Source organism: Pezoporus occidentalis, unplaced genomic scaffold, assembly GCF_034315485.1.
Source record: "Pezoporus occidentalis ecotype Australia unplaced genomic scaffold, CSIRO_AGI_Poc_V1 ctg35, whole genome shotgun sequence".
In the NCBI taxonomy this organism is placed as follows: Eukaryota; Metazoa; Chordata; class Aves; order Psittaciformes; family Psittacidae; genus Pezoporus; species Pezoporus occidentalis.
The window spans coordinates 4,417,341-4,444,841 of NW_026915483.1; the positions used below are offsets into that span (position 1 = coordinate 4,417,341).

Consider the following 27,501-nt stretch of genomic DNA (forward strand, 5'->3'; position numbering starts at 1 on the left):
CCACTTTACCTACACCAGCAATCCAGAGAGCCATTTCCCTCAACCAGAATCACTGTCCTGATAGCAGCTGCCTGATAAGCCTGTTTTTAGTGATACATCTGGTTTGTGCTGGTGGGGCAGAGCTGCTTTTAGTGCTGGTACAGCCTTGTGCAAAGTAGGGCTGTTCTGGTGAAGTGATGTTAGCATTTCAGGAACTGCCTTGGTGTTAATTTCTGCCTTGTTAAACAGTGCTTTAAAGTTAATTCTTGTCCTGTTAAACAGAAAATTCTGAGAAGTGAGACCTCTGTTAAAAAAAAAATGGCAATCATCTATATTATCCTAACTTCCTAATTGAAAAGTCATCCTTTGAGCAGTCAAATAGCTTTTTACTGTAGTATTAATTTGGCTATATTACCATTCTGCTTCTTGTCTTCCACAAAAACTATACTCTTCTGAAATACCACCGTAGCCTGGGTCTCAAAGAAACGATTTGTTCAGGGAGGGAGTAAAATGACCTTGAATGAGTCAGCATTTGCGTGTAGCAATTGTAAGCTTTCTGTCCTCTTTGCTCTCTAAAAGGAAATGAATTCGTACCACAGGCCCCATTCATTGCACAGTAGTTAATGGGCTTCATTCACATGAAAGTTCATATATTCCTTAAGGGTTCAGCCCTGCATGGTTTGCTGTGTAAAACGAAAAACACTATTTAATCGTGCTACTGCGGCTTGTCAAAAGAGTTTATCCTTTGGTAATATACATTGCCTTTTGAGGGAAGAAAAGTGGTGCCTTCTGCTTTAGAGTGCTGCTTATTCAGTAAGTGGTTGCTCTATGTGAAGTGCCGCTTCCTATGTGGGTCACTGTTCAGAACTGCGTTCTGCCTTTCCCTGCAGTGTTTAATGTGAGTAATGAGGAAAAAGCTTCCAGCCAGGGCTTCTGCCTGCTCACAGGACTTGTCCTCAGAAAACCCTGCTCTCTGAACCTGCACTTCCCAAGAAAAGTTGAATTCCATTTCCTGTGTTTAAAGGCGTTCGGCTGCGTTCAGGGTTTGATGACTCTACGTGGTCTGAGCACACAGCATCTAGATGCTCTGCTTTGGATGCGAAGTGAGGAATGTGCTGACTGTTACTGGACCCAGGGAATAACTATTAGAGGAACACAGTTAATCCAACTTTGTGTTTTCTTCTCTAGCTCCTGATAACATTCATAAATGGCTGTTGCTACCAGCTGTCTATAAAGCAGTAGGCCACCAGATGGGGTAAAGCAGAAGCAGCTTTGGCTGTTAGTCAGTTCCTTATTTGTGCCCTTTTTATTGGGGGAGGAGGATTATGGGTCCATGATACACATGGCTGCACCAATATGTGTGTTTGTGGAGCCACGCTAAAAATTACGTGGGACTGCTGAGGCAGTTTGAGATCTAAAAAAAGGCCTGGTTTTTGGAAAGGTGACTTTTGTTTTATGATTTTTTTTTTAATCAGCTTAGTGGTTTTGATTGCCTGGGTCAGTGTAGCCCTGCAAACAGTGGTACCTACATAACTGAGGGGTAAGAGCAACAAGGTGGTGTGTGTGTGGTAGGGAAAGAACAAGCAGTTGAACATCAGCATTGGCACCTTCTCAGGCCAACTCTGCCTATAGAGTGGAGCAGCAATGTGATTTTGATGTAGATTCCCAGTTACCCCCACTTATTACATGTTAGCTTATTTTTGCCCAGTGCTGTTGATGATTACTGACTAGATTCTTGTCACAGAAAATTAAATAAGAAGACCTTGTGTTATCCAGCCACTACTGGGAGGTCAGTCTGTGAGAGCAGACGAGAATCAGCCTGACATCAACGGCTTGAAGGGCGCACAGTGTTCTGAACTGTTCCTCTAGGGGGTCCCACATCTTGCACGCGCTGCTTGAGGATGCACAGCTAGCTGTGGTGTCCTTGGGACCAGCTGCAATTGTTAAACACATCTGCCGTCGTCAAACCTAACTGTTGGTTATCATGGATATACTGGCATCTTCTCTGGCTCCTAGCAGATGTTAAACCCTCCCCAGCTTTCCCTTTTCCTCTTATTTCATTTAAAACAAACTCTATTCATTATGAGCTTCTTTGTATTTTTTTAAGCATTAAGATCTCTAAAAATACTTATTCCATCCTGTAAAGTAGTGACATGCTGAAGTGGGTTTATGTTTGAAGTTTAGAAAAGGGTGGGGAAGGTTGAGTTAGGATCTTGTTAATCCACGTTAATTTAGTTACCCAAGTTAATTCTTGAGTAGCTAAAACTTTGTGTATGTTGTCAGTCCATGATGAGAGGTGTGTTACGAAGTACTTGTCGTGTTGTTTGTACTTTTTCAGTGTTAAAAGGAGATACATGATTTTTTTGCATAAATAAATACGGCTTTAGTGGAAGCTCCTGTGCCTATTTCCCCTTGTGAACATAGTCCTGTTCTTGTAATAGCATTTGAAAGGTTACGTTGGCGTGAGTCAAGTGCGGTTTAGAATAGGATTCTTCTGAGACCAAGCCTGGAGGCCCTGAATTTCTCTCTCAAAAGACGTTTTGATCTTCTGACAAAACTATTATTTCTGAGTTTCTTGGCGATTTGTGTTTGCAGCTAACCTTTGGAGAAGAGGAATGACAACACACATTCGTCTTTGTGTTTTGTGAATGTGCCGCTCCTGGTGAGCCGTTGGCTTGTGCTTTTTTGAAGTTCAGATGAAACCACTGAAAAGAGTTTTCTGTGAGCTCTTCGGGAAGGTGACATTCTTCTGGTGTCGTGTAAGAAAAAATGTGATTCCAGTCCTGCAGAAAGAGCCCGAACCCCGACCTTGGTCGGACTTCACACAGTAGAGAATCAAGAGCTTGCAGTCCCTTTGCAGGCTGGAGGTCTTATTTATGCTCACATGCTGAAAATGCTGCTGCTGCAGGGTATGTGTGTGTGCTGGAAGAGCATCACAGCAGAAGCTTAGACCATCCTTTTATATAACTTGTTTTTCACAGTCTTTAAATTTTTGTGATGAGGAACATGGTTGTGCATTATCTATTGAAGTAATGATGCTGACTGCCGGTTTGTGTTAACAACTGTGATATAAACCTGGCTACTGCCATCTAACTTGCTTTTTGTCACTGATTCAGGTGATGGTCCTGCAAGAGCCCCATCCTCTTGTCTGATCAAGGGTCATTTATGTGGGCAGGCACTTCTCATTTCACAGCGTAACTGATTATCTGCCTACCATATGTGAAATAACACTAGGAGAAGGGTTTTCAACAGCTCATCTCTGGAAGACGTGGAGAGGCAGGTGCAGGGAAGGTTACAAAAATGGCCAAGTGGCTGGATGTTGTTTTTGTCAGTATAAAATAGATTGTGATGCTATGTTACTATGTATGTAAGGCGTGAGATCTTAAAAGGGCTGAAATGTTGGCATCCGTGTTTAATAAATGAGCTGATGGTAGGCTTATTTTTCGTGGGAGCCAGACGGTAGCTACTGTCTCATTGCATGGGAATATGCTCCATGGGGTTTAGAGGTGAGGACGTGCAACCTAATTGCTGTTACAGTAATATTGTGGCAATGTTCTTTTAGCTAAGAAATAACTAAACCACTAAGTTCTCTTGTGGGTTCTGGGTTTAAAATTAGAGTGGAATAAACACACTTAATTTCTTACTGTCGTTACCGTTAATCTCTTGTGGCTACTGTGATGTCTGTCATAACACCTACTTTGTAAATGAGATACCAGAAAATAAAAGATGCAGTGTTGCTTAGAAGAAGCATCAGACAATAGCACTCCACTCCCTAGGAAGAGCCACTACCATTCAGAACTAACCCTGACAGCCTTGGCTTTCAGTTTTGATGCTGCCTGGGTAAATTCTCCTTCAGAGTGGTGGCTTGCCACCCTGCTCAAGGAGTGTACCCACCTTTGTGGTTTGCCTGAGTCCCTCCAAAAGATGCCAATACTGGTATTTAGCAGAATGCTTCAGATCACAGCCAGTTGAGTTTGCATGAAGGTGACTTGGATTATCTTACATTAGCGAACATGATGATCAAGCACTCTGAGGTACTGAAACTGTTTTATTATAACTGAGCAGGTTTTAATACAGTCATAAATAACATCACAGCTCGTTGAGCAGAAGGATAAAAATCAAGGAGTTCAGTGGTAAGCCAGCTTGCATTTCTTTCACTTAGATGAAGTCAGCGATTTATTATTATTTTAGGCTGTGTCTAATGATCGTATTAGTACTGTGCATAAATTGGGTATATCTAGACTGCTTTATTCTTCTGCTTATTCAAGCCTTTCATATTGGGGCCGACATGGGACATTGTCTGTAGCCAGAGTGGTATAAAGCCCAGCTAAGTCTTACTAGTTCTTTATTAACTGTGACATGTAGAAGCTCGGGGCATGTTAACAGCATAAAACTCTTCTGAATTAACAAAATCTTCATTCTCTTGCTAACTTCTTCTCATGGTGCTGTGTATTTGTTGTAAAGCAGAGAGCCTCAAAACAGGCGTGTTCCAGAACAAGTGTCCTTTGTGCTCTTAGACAGTGCATTGCCAAGTGGTTTGTTAAAATAAACGGTCTTTTCTAAATAATTTTCACTCTTATTTTTGGATGCTTCTTTAAAAGTATCAGTAGGAAGGCTTTTCAGTAGATGCACAGGCCAAGCTGTTCCAGCACACACACTGCGTGGCTCTGGTTGGCCTTGGTGTATTTATGTTTTCACATTTGCGTTGTGATTAGAGGGCATGTTCTTGATATGTGTTTTGTAAGTGACCTTGAGAGCACGTTGCCAGCCTCCCGGTCCCCATGTAATTATGTGGACAGTGAGTGCAGCAGTCTTTCACCTGCCTCATTTTTAGGCGTGCAACAAGATGTAGAGGTTGGACTAGATGAACTTTCAAAGGTCCCTTCCAACTCAAATTATTCTATGATTTTATGATGTCCTTATGTGCAGTGTGCCTCCAAAATGGGAACTTCTTTTCCTTTTAATGTAATAATCCACGAGTTGCATTTGAATTTACAAATAGCTTTGATTTAAGAAAGAAGATACAACTGTTTCTGCTTGTGGCTTTTGGGTTTTTGATATATTTTGACCTAGTGGCATCTTTATGTCTCTCTTCCTGTCTTGTGTTTTAGTACTGAATGTTGAAAATCTGTAAATAACTACTTCAGTAGCTGCCCACAGGCAATATTCTGAACACCAGTTCTTTCTCACAAGCTACCACTGTGTATTTGAAAGGCTTTTAAATCAAACTCGCTTCTTTCTCAGCCCTAAAGTGCTGAAAAACGCGTTCCTCAATATTTGAAGTTATCTTGGGTCAAAGCTGTTTCATATGCTATAAAATTGACCAATGTTTCACAAATGTCATAGTGACAGATAAGACCAGATTTGAGGGTATGGGTTTTTAAAATTTATGAGAGGAGCAGGTTGGAGTTTTCCCGTTCTTACACTTTTTACATACAGTTTGGGCAAAACAGCCTATTTTTGCTTTTATTTCATTTATGAAAGTCAGTGTGGCATGACACACAGTAAGACAAGTCCTTGCAGGGGCAAAGTAGATTTCCTGCATTAAAATCTGCTTTTGACGTAGACACCTGAAGCTTCTCAAGTTTTCTTCAGTAAAGTTTGGACAAGTAAACAACCTGCCCCATTCTGAGCGTGGGTAACTCCACATCTCTAGGAACTTGGTAGTAAGGTTTGTTATTTTAAAGTTAGCATATGCATGTGTGTTTTAAGTTTAGCTCTGGTTACTTGTTACAAAGCATCTTGTATGAAACCGATTCCTGTTTTCTCCTTTGTTCATTTTCTGAGAAGGATACCATTCTTTTTACCCAGTCCCATTTACATTCTTCGCATTTGACAAATGAGCCATGATGAGCAACCTGAGTAAAACCAGGTGTGGAGAAAGGATACCTCTTCTCACCTGTGGAAACAAGGCAGGACTTGTGCAAAACCCCATGTTCCTCTGTTTGTATAGCAAAGTGCATGCTGTCTTGGGTGTGGGCTCTAGAAATATACCCAGAATCTCTAAATCCTTTGCACATGTGAAGGTTTGTGTGATTTAAGCAGCAGGCCCTGCTTGAAAGAAGGGCTGTTATTCTGCACCTCTTCTCTGCCATGGGCGATGCAGTAGAGTGAAGGCATTAAGACGCCAATTTTTCCAGCAGGCTTGCTGTGAACTATAGACCTGGAAGTGAAATACTCCATTGTACAGGTCTAGCAGGGGTTACAGAGGGCTGGAACAGTGGCTGGATTAGTAAACCCTGTGAAATGTAACTGATAGTCCTGCTCAGGCTCTAAGTATGTGATTGCAAGTCAAAGCTGGCACTGGCTAACACCATGCTTGGCAACCTTAGGAGGAAGATAAGGTTGGACAAATACTTTTACTCCAATGTGACTCTTTCACATTGATAGTGAGCTGCGTTAGAGTCTGGTAATTCTTGTGTTGGTGTTGCTCGGGCTGGAGAAGGGCAGATAATTGTAGTTAGACTATGAAAGGCTTTGCAAGGGGAAGATGGCTTCAGATCATCTCTGCTGGCTTTGGGCTCCCTCTTGAGTTCACATCTCTATGCCAGGTCTTGCAAGAGAACTTTTTGGACGACACTTCATGTCTGTCTTTGATGGTTCCTGTAAGGGAGAGTCATTTGTATCTGCTGTGGGCAATCTCAAACCTTCTAGTGCTGATGAAGGAGCTTCCTTGCAGGAGAGGGTGACAGAAGTGGACGTCAATGCAAGGTGCTTCAATTAAGCTTTTTACCATGGCAGTACCGTAATTCAGGCTTGCCTGTCAGATGCAGTGTTGTGGCTGATATTGTTGCCTGTTAGTCATAAAATATTTATGCTCTGAAGCACCTGGGGTAGGTGAAATCATAGCAGAAGATTTGTGTCTGACATTTTATGGAGTCAATTACTTGTCTGTCCTTAAATGTTGGAATGCTTTTTGGTATCCTCTCAGTAACTGTATAAAATAGAAATCTATGGCATGTGTCTTGGGAAGTAAACAGCTGAAATGCTGGTTTCCTAATAAAATAAATGCAGGACTTCAAAGGACTGAGTCCTGTCTGAAAGCTGCACTTGTGGAATAGCAGCTAGCATGCTACTGACCTGCAAATGACACCAGTTCCTGTCTCTGTAAGCATATCTGGCTAACCCCTCTTGAATTTCCTTACATGCTGTTGTCCTGTGCTTCTGTAGCTAAAGTGTAGTTTCTAAATATTAATCTACAAAAGCTTGGGTCTTTTTTGTCTGTTTCATGTCTTTCGTTTGGATAAAGAGTCACATTACTCAGAGGAATTTTTGGTGATGGGCAAAATAACATGTAGTTGTATAAGTGATCTTCATTCTGTACAATGTGCCTTTTCTTTTTTGGAACCGTTGGTGCTTGAAGATGACTGTTGGGTTCACTTACACTGCAGCCATGATTCCAGATGACTTTCTTGTACCTGCCATGATTTTCAAGTTCAGAGGGTTTTGGGTTGTGGTTTTTTTTTATGAATTAAATAACCAGGGGGTTTTATTGTGCTAATTTGTGTCATTTATTGGCAGTGTTCTAAGATAAAATGCTGGAATCAGCTCATCCTGCTTGTCATTCTGTAGTCAATACAAGTAACTCTTCACCTTTTTCCTGCTCTTGGCTTTCTGTTCAGCGTTCTTCTGGCCACTTTTCTTGGGTTAGGGACTAAATGAAAGCAGAGCAAATATGCGCTAGAAAAGATGGTGAGAAGGGGAGAATGGCAGCTGGAGAAGTTAATGAATAGGTTTATCTATCACTAAATTCACAGTGGCCTATGGGGAATGATCTATCACATACCAATCAATCTAATTTTGGTTATATTTTGAAGGCAGTAGCTGCTTGTTCTTGAACTGGAAAGGTTTCAGAAAGCAAGAGTGCTGAACTCTGGCAAAGCTACTTCAGGCCACTGATGTCCTTAGGGGAAAAAATGTGATGCTGTTGCTTCATATTTAAATGCAGCATGTAGAAAATGTCTTTGAGTTAAGCCATTGTCTGGTTGGTTATTTGGATTGCTCGAAGTTGGGTGGTAGTAGGATTCTTTCTGGCACTGCAGTGAAACGCGGGATCAATATTTCAATGAAATATGAAGTTCTTTTATGATCTTTAGGATTTTCAGATTTATTCAGTCAAGCTGTGGTGAGTATGAGTTTCAGAATCTTGAACCTGGATTAGAAAACTTAAGGAGAATAAATCTTACTGTAGAGGCAGTAATTATCTTGTATGTCATTCAGAGATTTCCCCAATTCTCCCATGTCAAGGGATAGACACCTATTTATGCAGCTTTCTGGTTTTATTCAGAGTCCTAGGAAACAATTTGTTGCTGCTGGTTTTGGATTTTTATCCTTGAAAGTGATGGGTCAAAGCAGCTTGAAAAAGCCCTGGACTAACATGTTGAAGAGGCTTTCTACTGCAGAAGACCCAACCGAAGCCTGTAGCCTTTGCAGAACACTGAAGTGGATGTGGTTTTGTATCGTTTTTCTTTGGGTACCATTAACTGTTAAAAGATACAGAATTTTAACCTTTCATAAAAATCCCATGACATTTAGCTGTCTAAGCAACAAAAAGTTCCATTGAGCTGAGAAAACTGACAAAAAGTGTTTTATTTGTGATTATAAACTGTAAGTCCTAAGGCAATTTACTTGAAACAAATGGTCTTTTTAATTAAAAAAAAGTGGGGTTGGGGGAGAAGTCTTCCTCCCCCTTGGTTAGCTGTCTTCTGTAGATCTCTGGTATGTCCCCGTGCCCACGCCTATCTCTCCTTAAATGAAGCATCAAGTAGTTTGGTTCAGGGATGCTTTTGGTGAGAAAAATCTCCTTACATGTGGTCTGGGGAACGGGAATATGCTCCTTCCCAGCTGGAGGGGGCCAAGGGAGAGAGGCAGCCTAGAGCTGCTGGCATCGGCATGGCCTTTTGTCACTTGTGTTGTGCTAGCAGAAGATTTGGGGCATCTTCAGCATTGCATACATAGGCGTGAGGTCTCCACTGCTTAACTCCATGTCATGGTTCTTAGCTGTTTGCTTTTTGCTAGAAAATGGGGTTTGTGTCCTGTAAACTCAGTGGGAGGAGGAAGGCATGGGGAGCTGTTTTGGCTGCACAATGGCTCCCATCTGAGCAGTTAGACCTGAGCATGGTACTGGCTCTGGGCAGTACCTATGGAGAATCCCCAATGTGGGGATGGCCAGGGGCTCTGGAGTGGTGATGGCCTTTGCCAGAGGGGGCAAGGGAGATGGAGGTGTGATACCTGCCATGAAACAGGGGGAGATGAAAAGTGGGGAAGCCCAAGAGCTGGTGGAGGAAGGAGACTTGTTCAGGCACGGCTTCCTGGTGCAGGATGAGATCCTGTCCTCAGGGTGGACAAGTCCTTTTCCGACATCTGGGTTTCAAATGTAGCTTTGTTCTCCTCAAATTCATTTAATGTTTCGCTCCTGATGGTTTTCCTGGTTGGCCTCTTCCAAGTTCTTGCCATTATTAGCAAGTTACTAGCAAATTGAGTCTGTGTGATACCCAGCAAGACTTGACAGGAGGAGCAAGTGTCAGAAGTAACGTTTGAATTGCTTGTGCTAGTTTCATACAGAGGAACTGTTTGAGCTTTATGCTTTGTATTTAAATTCCTGAGCCCCTGATCACCTGAACAGGAAACAGTTTTTGTTGTTCAGATTGAAGGAAGTATGTGGGTCTACTCAGGAGTCCTGTCAGTGATGTGTAATGTAATACAAGGGTTTTGAAGAATGTAGTCTGAAGTACACCTAAAATTCCCACCTATATGGTGTGTATACTTAAAGCTAGCGAAAGCCATTGATTGCTTGCTTGATTGATGCTAGATGCAAGGTCTGGGAAAAGTCTGCTCTATGAATATGGGTTATTACTGTTGTTTCTGTGATGTGGAAGAGTATAGGCAGCTTCTCAGGGAGTGTTTTTCCCTTACTCGGATACTTGAGCTGGGTGTATACACTGGAATTAGCAGTCAGATGTCTAGCTTAGTGAAGATATCAGAAAGCTTTTTCCCTGCTTGAGATAACGTTGTTCTCCGGGGTATGTCCGAAGAGCAAAGAGTGCTGAGTAATCAGCATGGCTCCATTCCAAACATTTCTAGCGCAGCTGAGTCTTGTAGGGCCTAGGCTGGGTTACATATGGGTGCAGTCAACCTGATGTTTTTATACTGCTTTTCTTAGTGCTTCAGCTCAAGAAGAAACATACTAACTCAGCATCATCATGGAAAGAATGGATGGAGCTTGAACCACTGAACCTGTGAGACTCATAGTGCAGGAGTACCTGATGCAGTGACAGCTCTAACTCTGCTTGGAGCCAGCCCATGGAGATGAGTGGAGATGCTTCTGGGGTGCCATCGAAGGCTGTTCTAGCATGAAACCGGTTCTAGCCCTCTACTTGTGAGGCAGCGCTCTTCTGCATTACCTGTGTAATGCAGAACCTTGATAATCAAATAACTTAAGATATGCACAAATTGGAAGTACAGCCTTCTTCCAGGTGTTTCTTTGAATCCAGGCTGTAGGCTGGCACTTGGCCATCCTTGATCTGTAGTTCCTTGTAGCCAAATTCTTCTTTTACTGTGGCATGATTAAATTTAGCTGGTTTTGCCATCTTGTCTTAAATGATTTCCAAAGGTCTGCAGATGATATTTCCATTACTTCTTACTTACCAGTACCCAAATGCCCAAAACCCAATGTTCTCCTCATTTCAGTAATGTTACAGCAAAGCTTGGGTTGAGATCCCTGAAGATAGATGGCTTGGAGATCCAGAGGATTCAGTTTCAAGCTGCTTCACATTTCTAAGGGCATGTATCCAAACCAGCAGTCATCTTGTACTTTGTGTCTTGTGAACTTGGAAGAACAACAAGAGCTATTCTTCACCCCAAAGTCAAGAAAGGGCTGAGGACCAAAATTAGATCTTATTTAAGTTAAAGCTTTTATTCACTGTTTCAAATCTGTGGTAATGGCATTTAATTGTAGGGTTTGTTTTGCAGCTCTTTGCTTGTCAGACATTTTGTCATAAAGTAAGACTCTTTTATGGCTTATCTACAGGCTGGCCATAACTGGTGCATCTTGGGACCCTTGCCCAAGTAGACGTACTTGGCTTCTCTTTGAGGTGGAGACTGCAGAAAAGGATGCTGTAGGCCAAAGAGAGACAGAGGAATTGTGGAGTAGCAAAATGACACAGATGACACAGGATAATCTAATGTAGGATAGTGCAACAAAGTCTTGGGGAACATAAGTTCTTGTGAAATACGCATGCTTTTTCCCAACAAAAGTCCTGTATCAGCAGTGCATGTTTTAAACTTGGTATATAGTAGAGTCAGTTCAGTGTATTAGTATATACTTAAAATACTATAACATTTGATGACACAGAGCTGTGGATCTTGGAATTTTGCTAGTTTCTCTCCTGGGAGTGCAGAGGGTGGGTAGGAGATGGGTGCAGAGAAGAGAGGCTTTGCTCCATCCCATGGAGCCTGGAGAACAGTCGTGGTATCTGATGACTGCAGAGGAAAGGGAATGTGCAAATTCTGTCAGATAAATAGGGCTTGCTTTTAAAGTAACATATTCCAAGATAAGTGTAACATGATTACTGATAACTTCATTTGCTCAGAAGATGAAAATGTAAGAGAAAAATAGACTTACCTGGGTAGCGTAAGTCTTGCCACTGGTGGTAGGAAAATTGATAACGCAGTTTGGGACTGACAAAGCGAGTGCTGTACTAATCACAGCAGACTTCTTGTACTGTGTTGTCTTGCAATTTAGTGCAACAAATCAGATTAAACTCTCTAGAAATGCAGTCTCAAGTTTGCCTCCCTATGCAGCAGAGACTTTGGAAAATACAAGTTGAGCAGTTTTTGATGCCTGTGCCTGAGTACAGGCTTTTGTTGAGGAGCTGGATAGAAAGAAGTAAGTTCTGGAAGGTGTAGGGGCTCTGCACAGTACCATGACTGTGCGTAAGTGCAAATAAGTGCATCTGAGACATGCTTTAGCCCATTGTCAACCATTCCTGAACTAGAAAACTTCTAGCTGTACACTGAGACAGAAATAATGGACTCTGAAGCACCAAGGAGGCTGAGGATGTGGTAGAGCTTCTTCATATCCTCTGTGTTCAGCTGCAGGTCCCTTGTAGACTGGTGGGGCACCAGGAAGCTGATGACAGGACTGCGTAGCCCCATGGCTTTATCTAGTGCACCCCACTGCCAGGGGATGCGCATTACGCTCATGGGGCATTTGTTCAATTATTCCTTACTCTATACTTAAAAACTTTTAACCTTACTGCTAAAGAAAAATACCATTGTCTGTTAGTACGACTGGAACGAAAGATGAATAGCGAATTAGCCTTGAGCAAACTGTCAATCTGACTTTGATAGCTCATCACTTAAAAGATTCTTTTATGTTTGTGAAAAACCATGACATCAAAGCCAGGGGGAAAAAGATAATACCAATACTTAGGGCTAAACTTGCATAGCTTCCAAGAGGAGCCCCTGTGTGAACTGTTTGTTTCTCTGCATGCGTGGCTAATTAGCCTACGTTACTATAAGTCTGAGCAGTGGTGTTCAAGTTCCTTCTGCTGTTTCGGGTAGCTTGTTTATGGTGCCTCCTTCCATATGTGAATCCCTCAAACCGGAGTAGCATAGAGCGAAGGATATTGCAGTCTCTTCTCTTGCAACCTCTTAGTAATATGCTGGAAATGCTTGAGTATAATCATTATCAGGTGAGTTGTTATTGCAGACTTCTTTTAAAACCTATTGGTAAGAAGGCTTACAGTATACATTAAATCCTTTTCCTCTAGCATCTAGTGCGCTTTATTTAATTTCTTCCACAACAAGAAGTGGAGGACATACATGGTCCTTTGTAACAGTGAAAGTCACTTTAACAGAGCTGTTCTAAAGCAAAAAAAACTTTTCAAAGTATCATTATAATTAGATTTGCTTTCCGATAAAAACATAAATGATTGAAGAATGGTGACAAAGTGTTTCCAGGATATGGTAGAAATTTTGTATAGGAAAAAATCACCTTTCTTCTCTCGCTTATTTATGGTGCGTGAGAATAGTTGGGTAAGAGTTCTTCCTATTTTGTATATATGAAAAATAATCTGTGTACTGAAAAGCTTATCTTAAATACAAAAATAGCTGTTGCCGAGGACAGTGATTGATCTGAACTGAAACACTTCTTTCTCTTCTTGCATCTTATTTGCATAATGTGTTTATAAACAGGCTGTCTTATTTGTATATGATTTAGGCTGTATCTCTCAGATATAAATAAGTTGTAGGCACAATGATAGTTTGTTCCTCTTATTTTTAATTCTTAACCTTATGTGTTACTTTAAAAAAAAACAAATAACCAAAACCTAAAAAACCAACAATGAATATTTTGATCTCTCTGTTAGTTGATAGCCGATGAAGGATTGCACTCCATAACACTTGGTTTTAATGTAGCTACTAACAAACGAACTCCTGCAGTACCTCGTTTCTTCATATTTTAGTGAAAACTAAATGTCGCATGAAGATCTGAATGCAGAACTGTCTGTTAGGGAGCATCTGTATAAACTGGAGAACCTGAGCGTTGGTCTTAAGTGTGAAATCTCATGGGGTAGAAAAATAAGTGGACTTTTTGGTTTACCCTTAAGTCAGTTATTGAAATACTAAGTCAAACTGATTTCTTGCCACTGAATGTGGATTACCGAAGCGCTGTTGCCTTCCTTGGAGCTGCACAGGTTTGTACTTAAGTCAAATGCTTAGCTGGTCTATATGTCACAAGTTTATAGCTCAAGTTGATTGTGTGTATGTATCATGCTACAGTTGATATGGATGTACAACAATAAAGCACTTCTTCAATTGTGTCATACAGGTGCAGACTCACCTTGAGAATCCAACCAAGTACCACATTCAGCAAGCCCAGAGGCAGCAGGTAAAGCAGTACCTCTCTACCACTCTAGCAAACAAACATGCTAACCAAGCCCTGAGCTTGCCATGTCCAAACCAGCCCGGAGATCATGTCATGCCGCCTGGAACTGGAAGCAGCGCGCCCAACAGCCCAATGGCCATGCTTACCCTTAACTCCAACTGTGAGAAAGAGGTAATATGCTCTCCCTGTTCGTATTCTTCAGTAAAAGGAAATGGCAGTCTGCTTTCTTTCTGTTTCACACTGTACTTCTCATTCTTGAGATGCTGTGTTTGTTCTTTTCTGAACTGTTCAGTTTGAAAGTGCAGCTACTACCTCTGTGTCTGCCTGCCTAATACACATTTACATAGAATATTTTGGCAGAAAACCTGTGTCCCTCTAACTTCCTCCGTTTTGAACTATTTTAGCTAGTTTATCAAAACTACTTTTCTTTCACCCCCCTTGCCTGGTGCATGCAGTGAACAATTGACCTTTGGAGAATACAAAGCTGTTTTGTAAGCTGTAGCTTTCTGAAATAATGTTATTTATGGCTCATTCGTGTAAAAAGAGCAAAGAGCATAGCAAAAATAACTGAAAAACACAAAGCTTTTTGAGATACGTTAGGCATTTTTACAGTAAAATTTGAGCTAGTCTCATGCTTAGCTGGAAGGCCAGATTATCCCAGCTAATATAGCCCGTGTTACTGATTTCTGTTTCATGGCGAGTTCGGTGCTGCAAATAGAAGACTTCTCTAGTGTATGCCTGGAAGTCCTCTATAACCTTGTGTTAATCTTTGCTGGCAAAAACTTTCTGTGCTCGGATGCTGAAAGAAGATGGTTTGAAAGATGTTAACAAGCCTAAAAATCACATCAATAACTTTGTAACATGACAGATGAGAGACAGTTGTTGAACCCCTTGCATCCCTTCGTGCATCCCCTTCAAGCCTTTGTGCCAGGTCTTTAATACAGGTGTACTCCATGAGTAAAATGTTCTGCAGCTTTGAGAAACAATTATTACAGAACATATTTTGCGTGTACAAGAGAAATTACTTGTGCTCCATAGCAATGAAAGAAATGAAAATCAGATAGTTCCATCCTGTTGTCCTAGCTGTACCCAAGTATTTCCCCCCCACCCCAAAGATATTTACAGCTTCACTTTGCTGTGTCATCGGGCACATGTGTGCATGACTTGTTTAAACTGTGCTCTTTTTGGAACTGAGACTGTGCCGTGAACTCAGATCCATGCTTTGCTTTTTCTTTTTCTTTTTTTTTTTGTTTTTTCTTTTTTTTTTCTTTTTATTTCTGCAGGGATTTTATAAATTTGAAGAGCAAAGCAGGGTTGAGAGTGAGTGCCCGGCTCTGAATACACACTCACGAGCATCATGCATGCAGGTACTGGATGACACAGGAGTTGGAGCACAGCATGTTAGAAGTTATGTTGAAGAATAAACTTGCCCTGTAGTGCCTTTCAGAAGTTGAATATCAGATATATTTAAAGAACAAAACAACAGCATTTGTTAGCATTGATGTCAAAAGCACATAAAGGTATCTAAAGAGGGGCAGAGCTTTTGTAGCACTGTGATGCTAGAGCGGAAGAACATATCGATCGTGCATTAAGGTCTCACCGAAGAAAATCTTTGATAATGCAGTTTTCCCAAGATTGCATGTATGTCTCCTTGTCCTGATAGTTCCTAAGATCATGTCTCTGCACATCACACTTGCGTTTAAAAAAAAGGAATAGTTTCTAAGATCATGTTTCTGTACAGATCACACTTGTGTTTAAAATAATGATATGAGAAGACTTTAATCCATCCGTGCTGATTCATCCTCAGGAGTCATCTTTCTTTTTTTTTTCTTTCATTTTTTTAATTTTTATTTTTTATTTTTTTAAACTAAGGGGTTTCTATTTCTGGTAACAAGACTTCACGTATGGGCTGTGTAACCGTTAGTTCCTTTTTTGCGCTCACTTTGAACAACTCAATTCATTCTGATCACGATTTCTGGGGCTGATACAAAAATACTATATACCACTGTTTCTACCACCAACATTACGCATTGATTTTTATAGGTGATTGTCCTTTAATCTCCTTTTTTTCTAGCTAGCAAAAAGGATGTAGTCAGTCCTTCAGGACAGTTTGGAGCACCTGCATGGGTGTTTTGAAGGGCTCTGTTTATCCTGACAGTGCAGGAGCTTATGGAGGCACCTTCCATCCCAGCCCCAGAAAAAAGATGGCTTGCACCACCTAAAATCACCTCCAAGCTGCTCTTGGGTGGTGCTTCGTGGGAGGGTGTATGAGGGACTTGAATCCAATGGATTCTGTTGTTGAGGTGGGTAGCCTATCACCTAGCAGCAAGCCTTTATTCCCTCTCCTTCCCCTGCAGGTGGCAGAGGCTTGGGATTGCTATCTGTACTCAGGCTTTGACCCCACAACTAGAATAAAGAGGTGGAGGGTAGGCAGGCAGAGCTGGACAGGGGAAAGGGATTCACATCATTAGCATAGCTCATTTTATGCAGAGCTATCTCTTCCTGTGTTCCTGGGAGGAACAGTGTGTTGAGGCAGGAAGTGCAGGGTAATTTGTAATGGCAAGAATGGGTTAGGTTAGACCATGAAGCTTCAGCTTTGTCGTGACCTGACTGTCCTGCCTGAATAGCAGGAGTCATAGCTGGGGGATTGGAGCGTGCCTGGGCCTGTGCTGCAGAGAGCTTGTGTGTGGTTCAGGTGCTTTGTCGGGCCTCTGTATCCTAGTGTTCCAATAACTGTTTTGTTTTCCTTTGTCCACCTTTTCTGCTGCAGATGGATGATGTGATCGATGACATAATTAGTCTGGAGTCAAGTTACAATGAAGAAATCCTTGGCTTGGTGGACCCAGCCCTGCAAATGGCAAATACGGTACAATGCTCCTTTCCTTCTGGTTTCCCTGCTAATTCTAGTTGTCTAATTGAGAGAATGCTAAACATTAGCACAACTGTTTTTCCCAAGCGATTAAGTAGTTACTGTGTTGTCCCATAGAGCATAATTAGTTTTTCTTTGAAGAGCTGAAGGTATGCAGTTGCAATGAAAAATACGAATGTAAAAATGCAAGCTGGAATCAGGTTGAGGGAATGCAAAGGACAATTTTGCTTTTCTTATTTCAAAGTCAAGTTAGTACATGAGAGGATTGTAAGAGAGGAATGAACTGGGCTGCCAGGACTGAGCTCATACCCGTCGATGTTAAAGATCACCATGGACATTATACTTGGACACAGCCTAGAAGGAACCTCCCAGCACTGCAGATTCCTGTATCTTTTCATGTTCAAGTAAGAAATACACCATGCTTAAGGATGTATTAGTATCCCTGTCCAGAGATGCTCTAGTTTAACATCAGAGCTTTAGCTTAACCTCATTTCAAATGTGCAGAAGCCCCTAGCTAGATGGCAGCAGTGATGTTACAAAACTGAACAAACAAAAGAAAAACTTAAAAAGCAACCTTCAAAACAAACAAAAAGGGAAGGAATAAAGAAGCTTAAGAAACTGAACTGGGGTAGAGGAAGTAGGAAGCCTGTGACAGAAGACAAGAGCACAGAGGTGAAAATTGGTGAGTGAGGGAAGGCACAGGTTATGAGCAAGTCGCTGTTTCTGTTTGCTGGTTCACATTGCTGTGAGCATTAGTATAATCGTACTTCTGGCATAATCTTGTTTTGATCTTTTGTGAATTTTTTGCCTTGGGCTTAAGAGCTGTTAGATCTGGCTGGGTAAATGTCTGCCAGTGCTGGTGTCTGTTTCTTTTTTATCTAGTGCCAAAAGTTACAGCTTTTACCACACAAGATCCATTTTGTAGCATAGGTTCACATTGACAGTAGTCGTCTCATGTCATGTTAACCCAGTCCTACGCTCCCACAGATTCCCACAGCCCTCTGAGACAAGGTGCATGCTGCAGGGAATGGCCCATCAGCATCCCTTTCTGAGTGGTGCCCTTTGAGAAGATGGAGAAATCACTGCAGAGTCCTACTGAAAGAATGAATTTTTAATTTTAATTTAATCTTTAATCCAGGGTGACTGGAAAAGTGCAGCTGTCCTGGAACAGGAGAGGAAAACCTAAAATAGTCTTTAGTAAAAATCTTATTTTTATTGAGGAACCAGGTTCTTCTGAGTCCTTTGTCTGAAGTTGCATTGGATTGGGACCTGTTAAATCAGAGGGGGCTTGGATTTCTTTGTGCTTTCTCATTCCACAGGGACCCCTGCAGAGGCTCTTTGCTTCCAGACGTAGTGGTACTCTGCACTCTTTTGGTGCAAGGAATGCATGTAGTCAATATTTAAGGTAGTCTGCATCCCTCCTGTTTGATGCGTGACAAGAAGCCTTGTAAAGGCTCTGTGATCCACATTCACTGTGAAATTTTAGATACTGTGTGTGGTGAAGTCTGTAAAATAAGGATATGAAATAGTAGAATTAAGACTTTAAACTAACACATTTAAATTGCTAGAGGCAAAAAAACCAAACATATTTTAGTCTCAGAATTAACCTGAAGAGTTGAAGATTGAACCGTATTTCCCAACAGTTGGTTTGGTAAAAAAATGAACCTGATGTAACACTTTCCTTTTGGAACAGGGTTTAATTCTTAAAACACTCAGCATTTTACTAATAAGGAATTAATGTCTCTAGACTGAGTTAAGTAGAGGTGGAAGGAATCGAGAGGAAATGGTCTTTAAAGAGATGCAGCCTATAAATAGCCATGCTGAGACTGCGACAAAGGCTGTGTTGTTCCGTAACCAGCAGAGAACAAAAGGACTAGTTTGTTGCATTTGTTAACAGTACTTAATTGATAAGCAAAATCAGGGATTTCTGTGTAGAGTGAGCTAAGGGAAGCTCCCAAGAACCTCTTAATAGAAAAGGGCTCATTGCACTCAACTGCTTGCAGAAGTGTTTGTAAACTTTGGTATTGGGTCACAAGTTAACTGGCTTTGCTTCTGTGGTGAAGGGTATCACAGAATGGTCACTAGTTTATCCAGAGGGTTTTCTGCATAGATAGGACCTAGTGATTGAGCAGGTAGGTACTGTGTGTAAAGTCACCTCAACTTGGCATACAAGAGTACAATTGATTCATGCAGCTAATCAATCCTAGCAAGAGCCTGACATGGAAAGCTGTGTGAGTTCATGCATCTCCACTTCTTAATGTGACTTCCCTGTGGAAGTTAACTCCAGAGAGGAGTCTTACTTCAGGGATTGTTGAGGAGCGTGTGCTTATAAATAAAGGAACAGCACAATACATTGTAGGCTGCACGAGCTGGGGAACAAAACCCATTTCAATATGCACTGATACCTTAGAAACAGTCTTGCTGATCACACAATCAAGGTCTCATTGATTTTATACAGAGCCCAAATGGCCTGAATATCAGTGCTTGTTTTGTTGGAGTAGTGGAGAAAGGAAAGCCTCAGACTCCCCTGAATGCACACTATGATGAATCTGCAGTAATAATTACCATATTTGTAATTTCTGTATGTAAAAGCAGCTATTAATAAAGAAAGAAAAGCAGATGCAAAGTGATCAGAAGGCAGATTAGAGCTGAAATGTTGGCAAACAACGTTTAAGTTTATCCAGTTTCTTCCAGTAGGAAGCATTTGAAATAAATTCTGGGTGTTGCTGCATTATGCATGTTATAAGATCCTTTTGTTTCTTTGGGCAGTTTTTTGGCCCCATTTCAGGTTAGTGGCTGCTTTTGTGTGCTCACAGCTCTGATGACTTGTCCATCTCAAACCGATGCCCACAGCATAGGGATCCTCTCCCCTTTCCAGTTCTCTAAACTCTGCACTAATGATTGTTGGTTTTACCTTATAAGTTAACTAATTTTATCCCTCTGGGACCTGAAATATAATAGTGAACAGAGGATACACCTCCATTTTAACTTACCTTTAACTGTGTTTTAGCCTTTTGAGGTGAGTTGATGTGTTGGATACACTTTATGTTTCTAATTTGAAAGGAATTGTATAAATTTATAAATATAAATAAGTGTAAAATTAATGTATTAATTGTATTAATAAATCCCAAAGATGTGATTTGTAGCCATCCTGGAGAAGAAGCCTCTGAGAGGATCCTACTGAGCGTGGACCATGTGTAGTCACGCTTGTAGTAAAAGTTACAACTAAAGCTTTGACCTGTGGAGTTCAAATCGAGATTGTTGGTGTCTACATCTAATGTAGGTTTCCTTGATAAGCATTCATGTGCACATACAAGCCTGCAACATTTAGCAGCAGCGCAGATTTCTCCCTTCATCTTCCTTTATTTAGCTGATGCTCCATTGGCAGTGCCTGCGCTCAGATTGGTGCACAGCTCCTGGTTGGGTTCCTCTGGTGCATGCAAGTTCTGCAGGACTTCAGTGTGGCCATTCAGCCAGCAACTGTCCGTGTTACTGCCCCCTTCTGTTGTGACTGCTTACACGGGTCCTATTTGTTTACATGGAAATTTGTGTTTCTTTGGAAAAAGAAATAAAACCCATGAACTTGTAACAAGCAGGATTCATCTTGCAGCAGGGAAAACAGCTTGGTGACCTTAACTGTTCTCCATATTTCATTTCCCTGAAATTCCTAATTAGATTTCACATGTCTGGTTTTGAACTTCAAGTCCCCGAGCTACAAACAAAGTCTTTGTGCTCTCCCCATGCTTAGGAGCATGAATAGAAAAAGCACATCCAAGTCAGAAGGGTGTATGACGCTATTGCTGTGCCTGTGTCACGGATGCGTTCGACGGGCCAAAAGATACAAGGGGCAACTTGTAGAGCCGTGGTCACCCTGACATTAATGTGGGTAGGTCACAACTGGGTCCATAGTCTGTGACGAACAACTGTGACCTTAGCTTTATGATAGATGTTCCTTTTTTCTCCTTTCATTTTTAATATATTGCGCTCAAGAGCTAAAGGGAGGGCAAGGATTTGTAAGGCTGAATCTTGGTGAGAACTCAGAATTCAGTTTCAGTTACTTTTTTCCTCTCTCACGGAAAGATTGATTGAGGGACTTTGTTTTAGTTGTTGGCCACTCTCTGTTGAAGTATCAGCATGGCTTCTAGCTGTCAGTATTTTAATGGCTGCATATCAGCTTTGCTTCTTGAGTAGCTCCAGATGGCAGATAAATTTTGTTAGGTCTCAGTCTGGCAAGGACCAGCCTAGGCTGTGACTCACTCCATTGTATTCAACAACATTATTTACATGGGTGTAAAGTTTAATACTTACTCTAATCTCTGCAGGATCAGTGTCTTGGAGGGATGGGTTTTCTTTGCAGCAACAATGGTAAGAAGTATTGCCACTCAGATAAGATATCAAAGTGTTTTATACCTGTCTCTTCAAAACCTGGTTTGAAAACAAATAAGAGATGGGTAAAATAATCCACTCAGGACAAATGTAAACGTCTTTAAATACATTTCAATTTAAAGGGATAGCTTTGGTAAGTCTTGTTGGAATACTAACCTATTTCTCTATAAATCTCCTTGCTTAAGCATACCTAAATAAGAATAGCAAATGAGCAAGTAATTGAGAAAACTTAATATAAAAATAACTTCCTCCTACTGGTGCACATTCTTGTTATGTAAGGCAAAAAACAAGTTAAAGTAAGCTTAAATGTTTTCTGTGTAGGTAGCTTTCAAACACATGAAAATACAGTGTTCTTCCTAAAGCATGTGACAACTTGCTAAGTACTTTCACTCACATATTCCTAGAAGAAGGGGGGCTTCCTCCAGGAGAGCTCTGTAGGCTCTTTCAGATATTTTGAGTTAGAGAAGTGATGGGGGTACAGATAGAATAGCTTCACAGAAGAATAAGGAGCCACAATACAGCAGTATTGTCAGCATGTTACCTCTTCTGCATATCCTCTGTGTATTCGTGATGAGAAAGAACAGAATTTTCCCAATGTAGGTGTTTTATTCCTCATGCCTGTACATACCTTTTGCTGACCTTACTGCACACTCTGTTTGCAGGAGAAGAGCACAGATTTCTTAGCAGATCCTAGCTGTTCTTCTGTACAAAGCCTTTCATAAGGACAAACAAAATGATATTTTTCTTTGTTTATCTTTTCCAGTTGCCTGTGTCTGGCAATTTGATTGACCTTTATGGCAACCAAAGCATGCCTCCTCCAGGACTAAACATCAGCAATTCCTGTCCAGCTAATCTTCCTAATATAAAAAGGGAGCTCACAGGTAAATATGTCTAAAATACCACCTTGGAGTAATAGCGTAATTGTTTTGAATTCAGGTGATATTGGACATAAGTTCTGTTATGAGAAAGAATATATGGATGAACAGTTACCTTTTGCTTTGCAGACCACTTTTTTAGCAGATGTATTATCGTGCTGTGCGGTTGTGTTTCTGTGTGGGCATGGATGTGTTCACTGTGACATGATAAGTTAAAGTCCCTAGTTGTTATAGTCAGATCTGCACCCTGAAAGCATTGTGTCACTGGAAGCTTCTGTGCATCTCCTGCAGAGTTGTTTTTTAGTTTGGGCTCATTGTTTGCTCTGTCAACACCAAACTTCAAAAATTTCATATCTGGAGTTTCTGTGGGATTGTTGTTGAGGAATGCTGCATGTTGAGGCCTCACTCTAGTAGGGCAGGGCAGTAATGAACAGATAACCTGTTGTAATATGAAATCTGGACACCTAGATCCTACAAAATGTAGAATTAGACACTGGAGAATACGTATCTCTTAAGATGAAAATGAAGTAGATTTCTTGTCATGTTGGTTCTTCCAGCAGTGCTGTGAATAAGCCCTGAGAAGCAGGTGGAGGGAAGAGGGGCATTAAAATCCTCTTTCTCTAACCACATGTGTACAGAAGCTAAATAGTTGGAAGGAAGAAATAAGTTTCATATTCTCAAGCATGTTTTATTTTTGCTGTTCTCCTTCACTTTAAAGGATATAACTAATGACGAAGTTATCATAATCCCCAGAAATGGCTATTCTTAAGCCCAACAAGGACTCATACTGTATGTAGTATGGTAGAGGCAGAGTTTCTTTCTTGTCTCCCATCTTTCTGTGTTTCTGTTGTGAAAACTCTCAGGCTGACTCAGTTGCAAAGCAGGTTCTGGGCAGGAATTAGTTTAAGTAGAGCAGTTTTAATAGCCCAGGAGTCAGCTTCTCAGGAGGAAATGCCAAATCTCTGAGCTGGCGGATATTTTTGCATTTATATGATGGCACAAAATTTGAGTTAGGCACCAAATGAAGACACACAAACTGCACAATGATTTGTGGCTGCTAGAAAAAGAAAAGCTTGTACTATGTAAAGAGGAGGGTGGGAGGGGATGAGAACTGTTCCGAGTTCTGCATTACAGATAGTTTCATTGCCCCAGTTATAGAAAGTTAAAGGTAGCTGTAGACTGCAAATCCAACTTGTTGGATGCCCAGGCTGCTGGATTCACTGCAGATGGTTGTGTAAGACTCCAGGCAAAGAAAGCGGAAAGAGAAGGGAAGTCAGTGAGTGAAGCAGTCTTATGGAGGTCCCCAGTGCATCAGAATAGACCTAAGTTTAAAGTCTATATGCTGTGTTTACCTGTACATAGACATGATTTAGGCAAGTGCTTTTTCTGTTCAAAATACATACTAGCAGATTGCATGCAATTTATGAGAGGTTTAGGAATTAAACTCAGATTTAACAGCAGTCATTTGGACATTGATCTGGCCAAGCCTTTCTGCAGAAAGCACTATTTGATTGTGCTTTTTGACAGCCAGCGATTTTAAAATCAGCATGTTATTGCAGGCAGGAGCCTTTTGGTTCTCCATTTCCTGATCTTTACTCTTGGAGCTAGGCTGGAGAGAGCTTGCAATACTTAAATCTAGCACTTGTCAGAAACTTTTCTTCATCCTGCTGTATAAATATCAAAATGATGAAGACACCCCCTCCCCCAAATCAAATCTTTCATCCCATCATGTGGTGTTCATAATGGTTGTTGAATTCTCAACTGTAGTTACTGAAGCATTTAATGGGAATCCTGCTCACCCAGCAGTGCTGTTTGTATCGGTTTTCACCTTACAAACCTCATACTTGTTTCATAAGGCAAGGTCAGATTAAGCCCAAATTTCATTAACACATGCAGTGATCTTTTGAACTTTCTGGGGATCCTTTGGGAGCCTAGAAGAGGATACGACTTGTTACACTGTGTGTAATACGGCAGTAGCCCTGTATTCTAAGCAGTGAAGTAGTAAGCTTTCAGTAGTCCAGGGGAGCCCTTATCACCTGTTACTTTTAACTGGGTGGGCCATAATCTGTTTTCCTTAAAAATAAAATAATGCAGGGAAAAAACATGTTGGAGTCACTGAGGGGTTTTGTTTCCATAATGGAACATGGGATAATAGATCATACACTCGTTCCTTCTTGCTGGCCTGCTGTGAAGCCAAGTAATGCTTTCTGGTTTTGGGATTTCAGTGCAACAGGGCAAGGATTAATGACATTACCTATTTCAGAAATTAAAAGGGGTAGAGCAAACATATGAAAATACTTAAAATTGCTTGAGAAACGTAAGATCGAATGAGAGCTCTAAATAACAAATACAGTTTTGCTTTTGCCTGAACTGTTGCATGCTGAAGTCTGATAACAAATGTGTGGGGAAAGGTTAAGAGCAGTGCTGAGTTGAGGAGACAACTGATGTGCAGAATGGTTGTTGTCATTTTAATGTTTGCTTTGCCCAAAGCAAGGACCATTGTTTTCTAGTGTTACTCCTAATGAAGGTGTTGAATTTTTCATCTTTTTTTCATCTAATGAGAGCAGCTAGTGTAGCTGGAAAATACAATATTTTTAATAGGTCACTTAAGTTACACCTCAAGTCTTGTGGTGATGTGCATGCATGTGCCACTAAGGGACGTAACCTTAATTCCGGTGAGTAGAATCTCTGGCTCCTGGCTGCTTCATATCCTGTGCAGGTAGCAATGCAGTAAGCATGCTGTTCCTCTGGTTCAGCTTCTGTGTGCTGCATAAGCATGCCTGCTGTGTATAATCATAGGAGAAGGTATGTTGGATTTGAGCAGTGCGCTGTCCTCAATACCTTGCTGAATCAGGGCCTCCGTGGGAAACATTCTCATCATGGAAGTCAGTATGGGAAGTGTGGGAAGAGATGCTCTGCAGGTGAAGTTCAACACCAGTGCTGTGTTGTGGCAATCACAGGCCTTTCTCACTCACTGGAATGGGTGTAATAATTGGTTTGACAAGTATCAGTCAGGCTTCCTGTGCAAATACTTCACACACTGAAACATTGGGTTTGAATTACTTTAATTCTAATTACTTCATTCACATGCACAGCATGTATTTTTCCTACAGAGTCGGAAGCGAGAGCGTTGGCTAAGGAGAGGCAAAAGAAGGACAATCACAACTTGAGTAAGTTTTGATTCTTTGCATTTTGCACCAATTCTAGTAATGATTTTAGACATAAGTGTTTGAATGCTGGTGATTTAAATCTGAATGAGACACTGCATGTAATACATAGTACCGGTTAATTATGTTATCCCCATAGATTAAATATCTCAAATTCTTGTGAAACGTGCTTAAATCTAGTATTGAATTTTAAACTCTGTTTTGGTTTCTTTTCAATAAGCCAGGGTGGTTATCATCAATAGAATTATTTGGAACAACAGTTGATCCAGTTGCTTTTAACAAGTCCACTTTGCACTGTTTGGCCCCCCTTTTTTAATTTATCTAAAATCTTAGCTATGTGATCAGTTTGTGACTTCCAACATCAGTGTGCACCCTCAGCGTGGTGATTTTTCAAGTTCCATTTTTGAAGGGAATGCATATTTCCATGTTGGAAAAGAACATTTTAAAATAAAGAGCATCATATGACTTAAAGGATCCTTAAGTTGTCCTTGAATATTTTGTATAAGTAGAAAAAAGGAACTGTTTCATGCCTTGAGCAGTTCAGAAGCCCTTTCCATAGCATGAAGAGTTCACACGGGAAAATTGGTATTTACATTTGACTTTTGGATCCTCAAAATGTTGCGTCTGGAAGATTACTTTCAAAAAGAGATTGTATGTTTTGTCCCTTTTCCTGCTTTGGGAAATGTAGATGCCTTGAACATCTACATTTTTGTCTCTGAATTTGTGCAACATTTGCTCCTTGGTTGGGTCCTGTGCTAAGACATTCATTTTTAGAGCCTCTGCTTAACTTTGCCACTTCAGCAGTTCCATGTTTTTACGGTATAGACAAAATATCTGTCTTTTAGTGTGTCCATGTATAGGAGAGCAAAATCAAGTTACTCTCTCACTGGATTTTAAGCTTCAGGCAAATATTTCCAAGGCGCTTAAAGAAATCTTTGATGAAGCACTTTATATGTTGTAATTAAGTATGAATACTACTTGTAACGCTTGTGCTGTTTTTCCTAAAGTTGAACGAAGAAGAAGATTTAATATTAATGATCGTATAAAAGAACTAGGCACTTTGATACCCAAGTCAAATGACCCGTAAGTATAATGTGCCAAGGAGACTGTGGGAGGGAGATATTTAAAGACAAAAAAAAACCTTAGGGGAGAAAAAGAATTTACCAAAACAAAATTCCTGGGCTTTCTTGTATGATCTTGGCATTCCATGACTGTAGAAATGCCTTATACCTTTTAAAGATAGCCTTGGGGTTTATTTTTCCCTTTGGAACTTGCTTAAGTTTAGATTAATTTGATGATTTTTGTCATAAAACAGTCATCATACTGTTGTGCAGCAGCTCAGCATCCAGCTGGACCCTGTGCTTTGGCAGGGCTGGGGTTGATGCTGGTAGTGACTGCCTTACCAGAGGTAGAGTTGTCAGGATGCAAAACCTTAGTCTGAGTGATCTCACTGCTCTAGCTGGCTGCTTCTCTTGCTAAATGATTCTTTTAATTTATTAGATGCCATATCTTGGCAAGACAGAACCAACCCTTCTTTCTTTGAAAATGGAGGGTAGCTTATCTGGGAAGTCATCCTATTCCCCTTCCCTCCAAGAAAAAGGAATTAAAATATAAAGCATAACTGTGTCTGTTCACCGATAACTTGTCAGTGTCTGTGGTAATTTCTCAGTAGTTCTTTTAGGTGATTTTACTGTTATTAACTTGTCTTAGCGCTTTCCTAATGTTGATTCAGAAGCAAGGAGTGCCCGGCACCCTTGCTCTGGAGCCTGAAAGTCTCACTGAAATCTGAATCAATGCCCTGTGATTTTTGGGAGAGTTTCCATTATTTTAAGGCTATGGAGTAACTCATAGCTACTATCCAGAGAAGCTCTGTAGCTTCCTCTAAGGCATGCAAGACAATACTGCAGATATGCTGCTATGTTGAGCTTTTCTCTTCCTACCGTAACACAGCTGTGATGGCAGTGCTACCATGACTATTGCTTGCTGCTGCTTGGGAACCTTTAGGCATCACCTCAGGTGATTTAGCACAGAAGCACCAGGTTACATATGGTCCTAATTCCTCAGCTGAAATCGGGCATCACCCAGATAGTAAAGAGTTCAGTGTTTGAGAAGTCCTGTAAATTGTTCAGTGTTTGAGAAGTCCTGGGGGGTTTTGTTGTCTTTCAGCCTTGTCATGAGGCAATGAAAGGAGCCCCTCATCTTCAGTTTCTCTGCACAGTGCTGGTCCCAAACCATGCAGAAGGCAGGGGCTGGAGAGCTGCAAGGTCCTGCAGGCTGCTTCACAATAGCTGCACTCGGGCCCCCTCTAGTGCATTTCAGATGCTCTCTGTATTCGTA

At 41.0% G+C, this 27,501-nt stretch overlaps 1 protein-coding gene across 8 annotated transcripts in view; it reads left to right on the forward strand.

Moving 5' to 3' along the window:
• The window catches only part of MITF (melanocyte inducing transcription factor), a 102,273-nt gene that overhangs the window by 69,217 nt on the left and 5,555 nt on the right, over positions 1-27,501 (forward strand). For 3 of the 8 annotated variants that reach the window (XM_062630309.1, XM_062630307.1, XM_062630314.1), the window contains exons 3-8: positions 13,811-14,038; positions 15,151-15,234; positions 16,638-16,733; positions 21,886-22,003; positions 25,093-25,167; positions 26,172-26,247. In XM_062630309.1, the coding sequence (XP_062486293.1) occupies positions 13,811-14,038; positions 15,151-15,234; positions 16,638-16,733; positions 21,886-22,003; positions 25,093-25,167; positions 26,172-26,247 (677 nt within the window). The remainder of the gene's footprint in view (positions 1-13,810; positions 14,039-15,150; positions 15,235-16,637; positions 16,734-21,885; positions 22,004-25,092; positions 25,168-26,171; positions 26,248-27,501) is intronic. The other 5 variants (XM_062630311.1, XM_062630308.1, XM_062630313.1 and 2 more) reach the window with 3 other exon arrangements.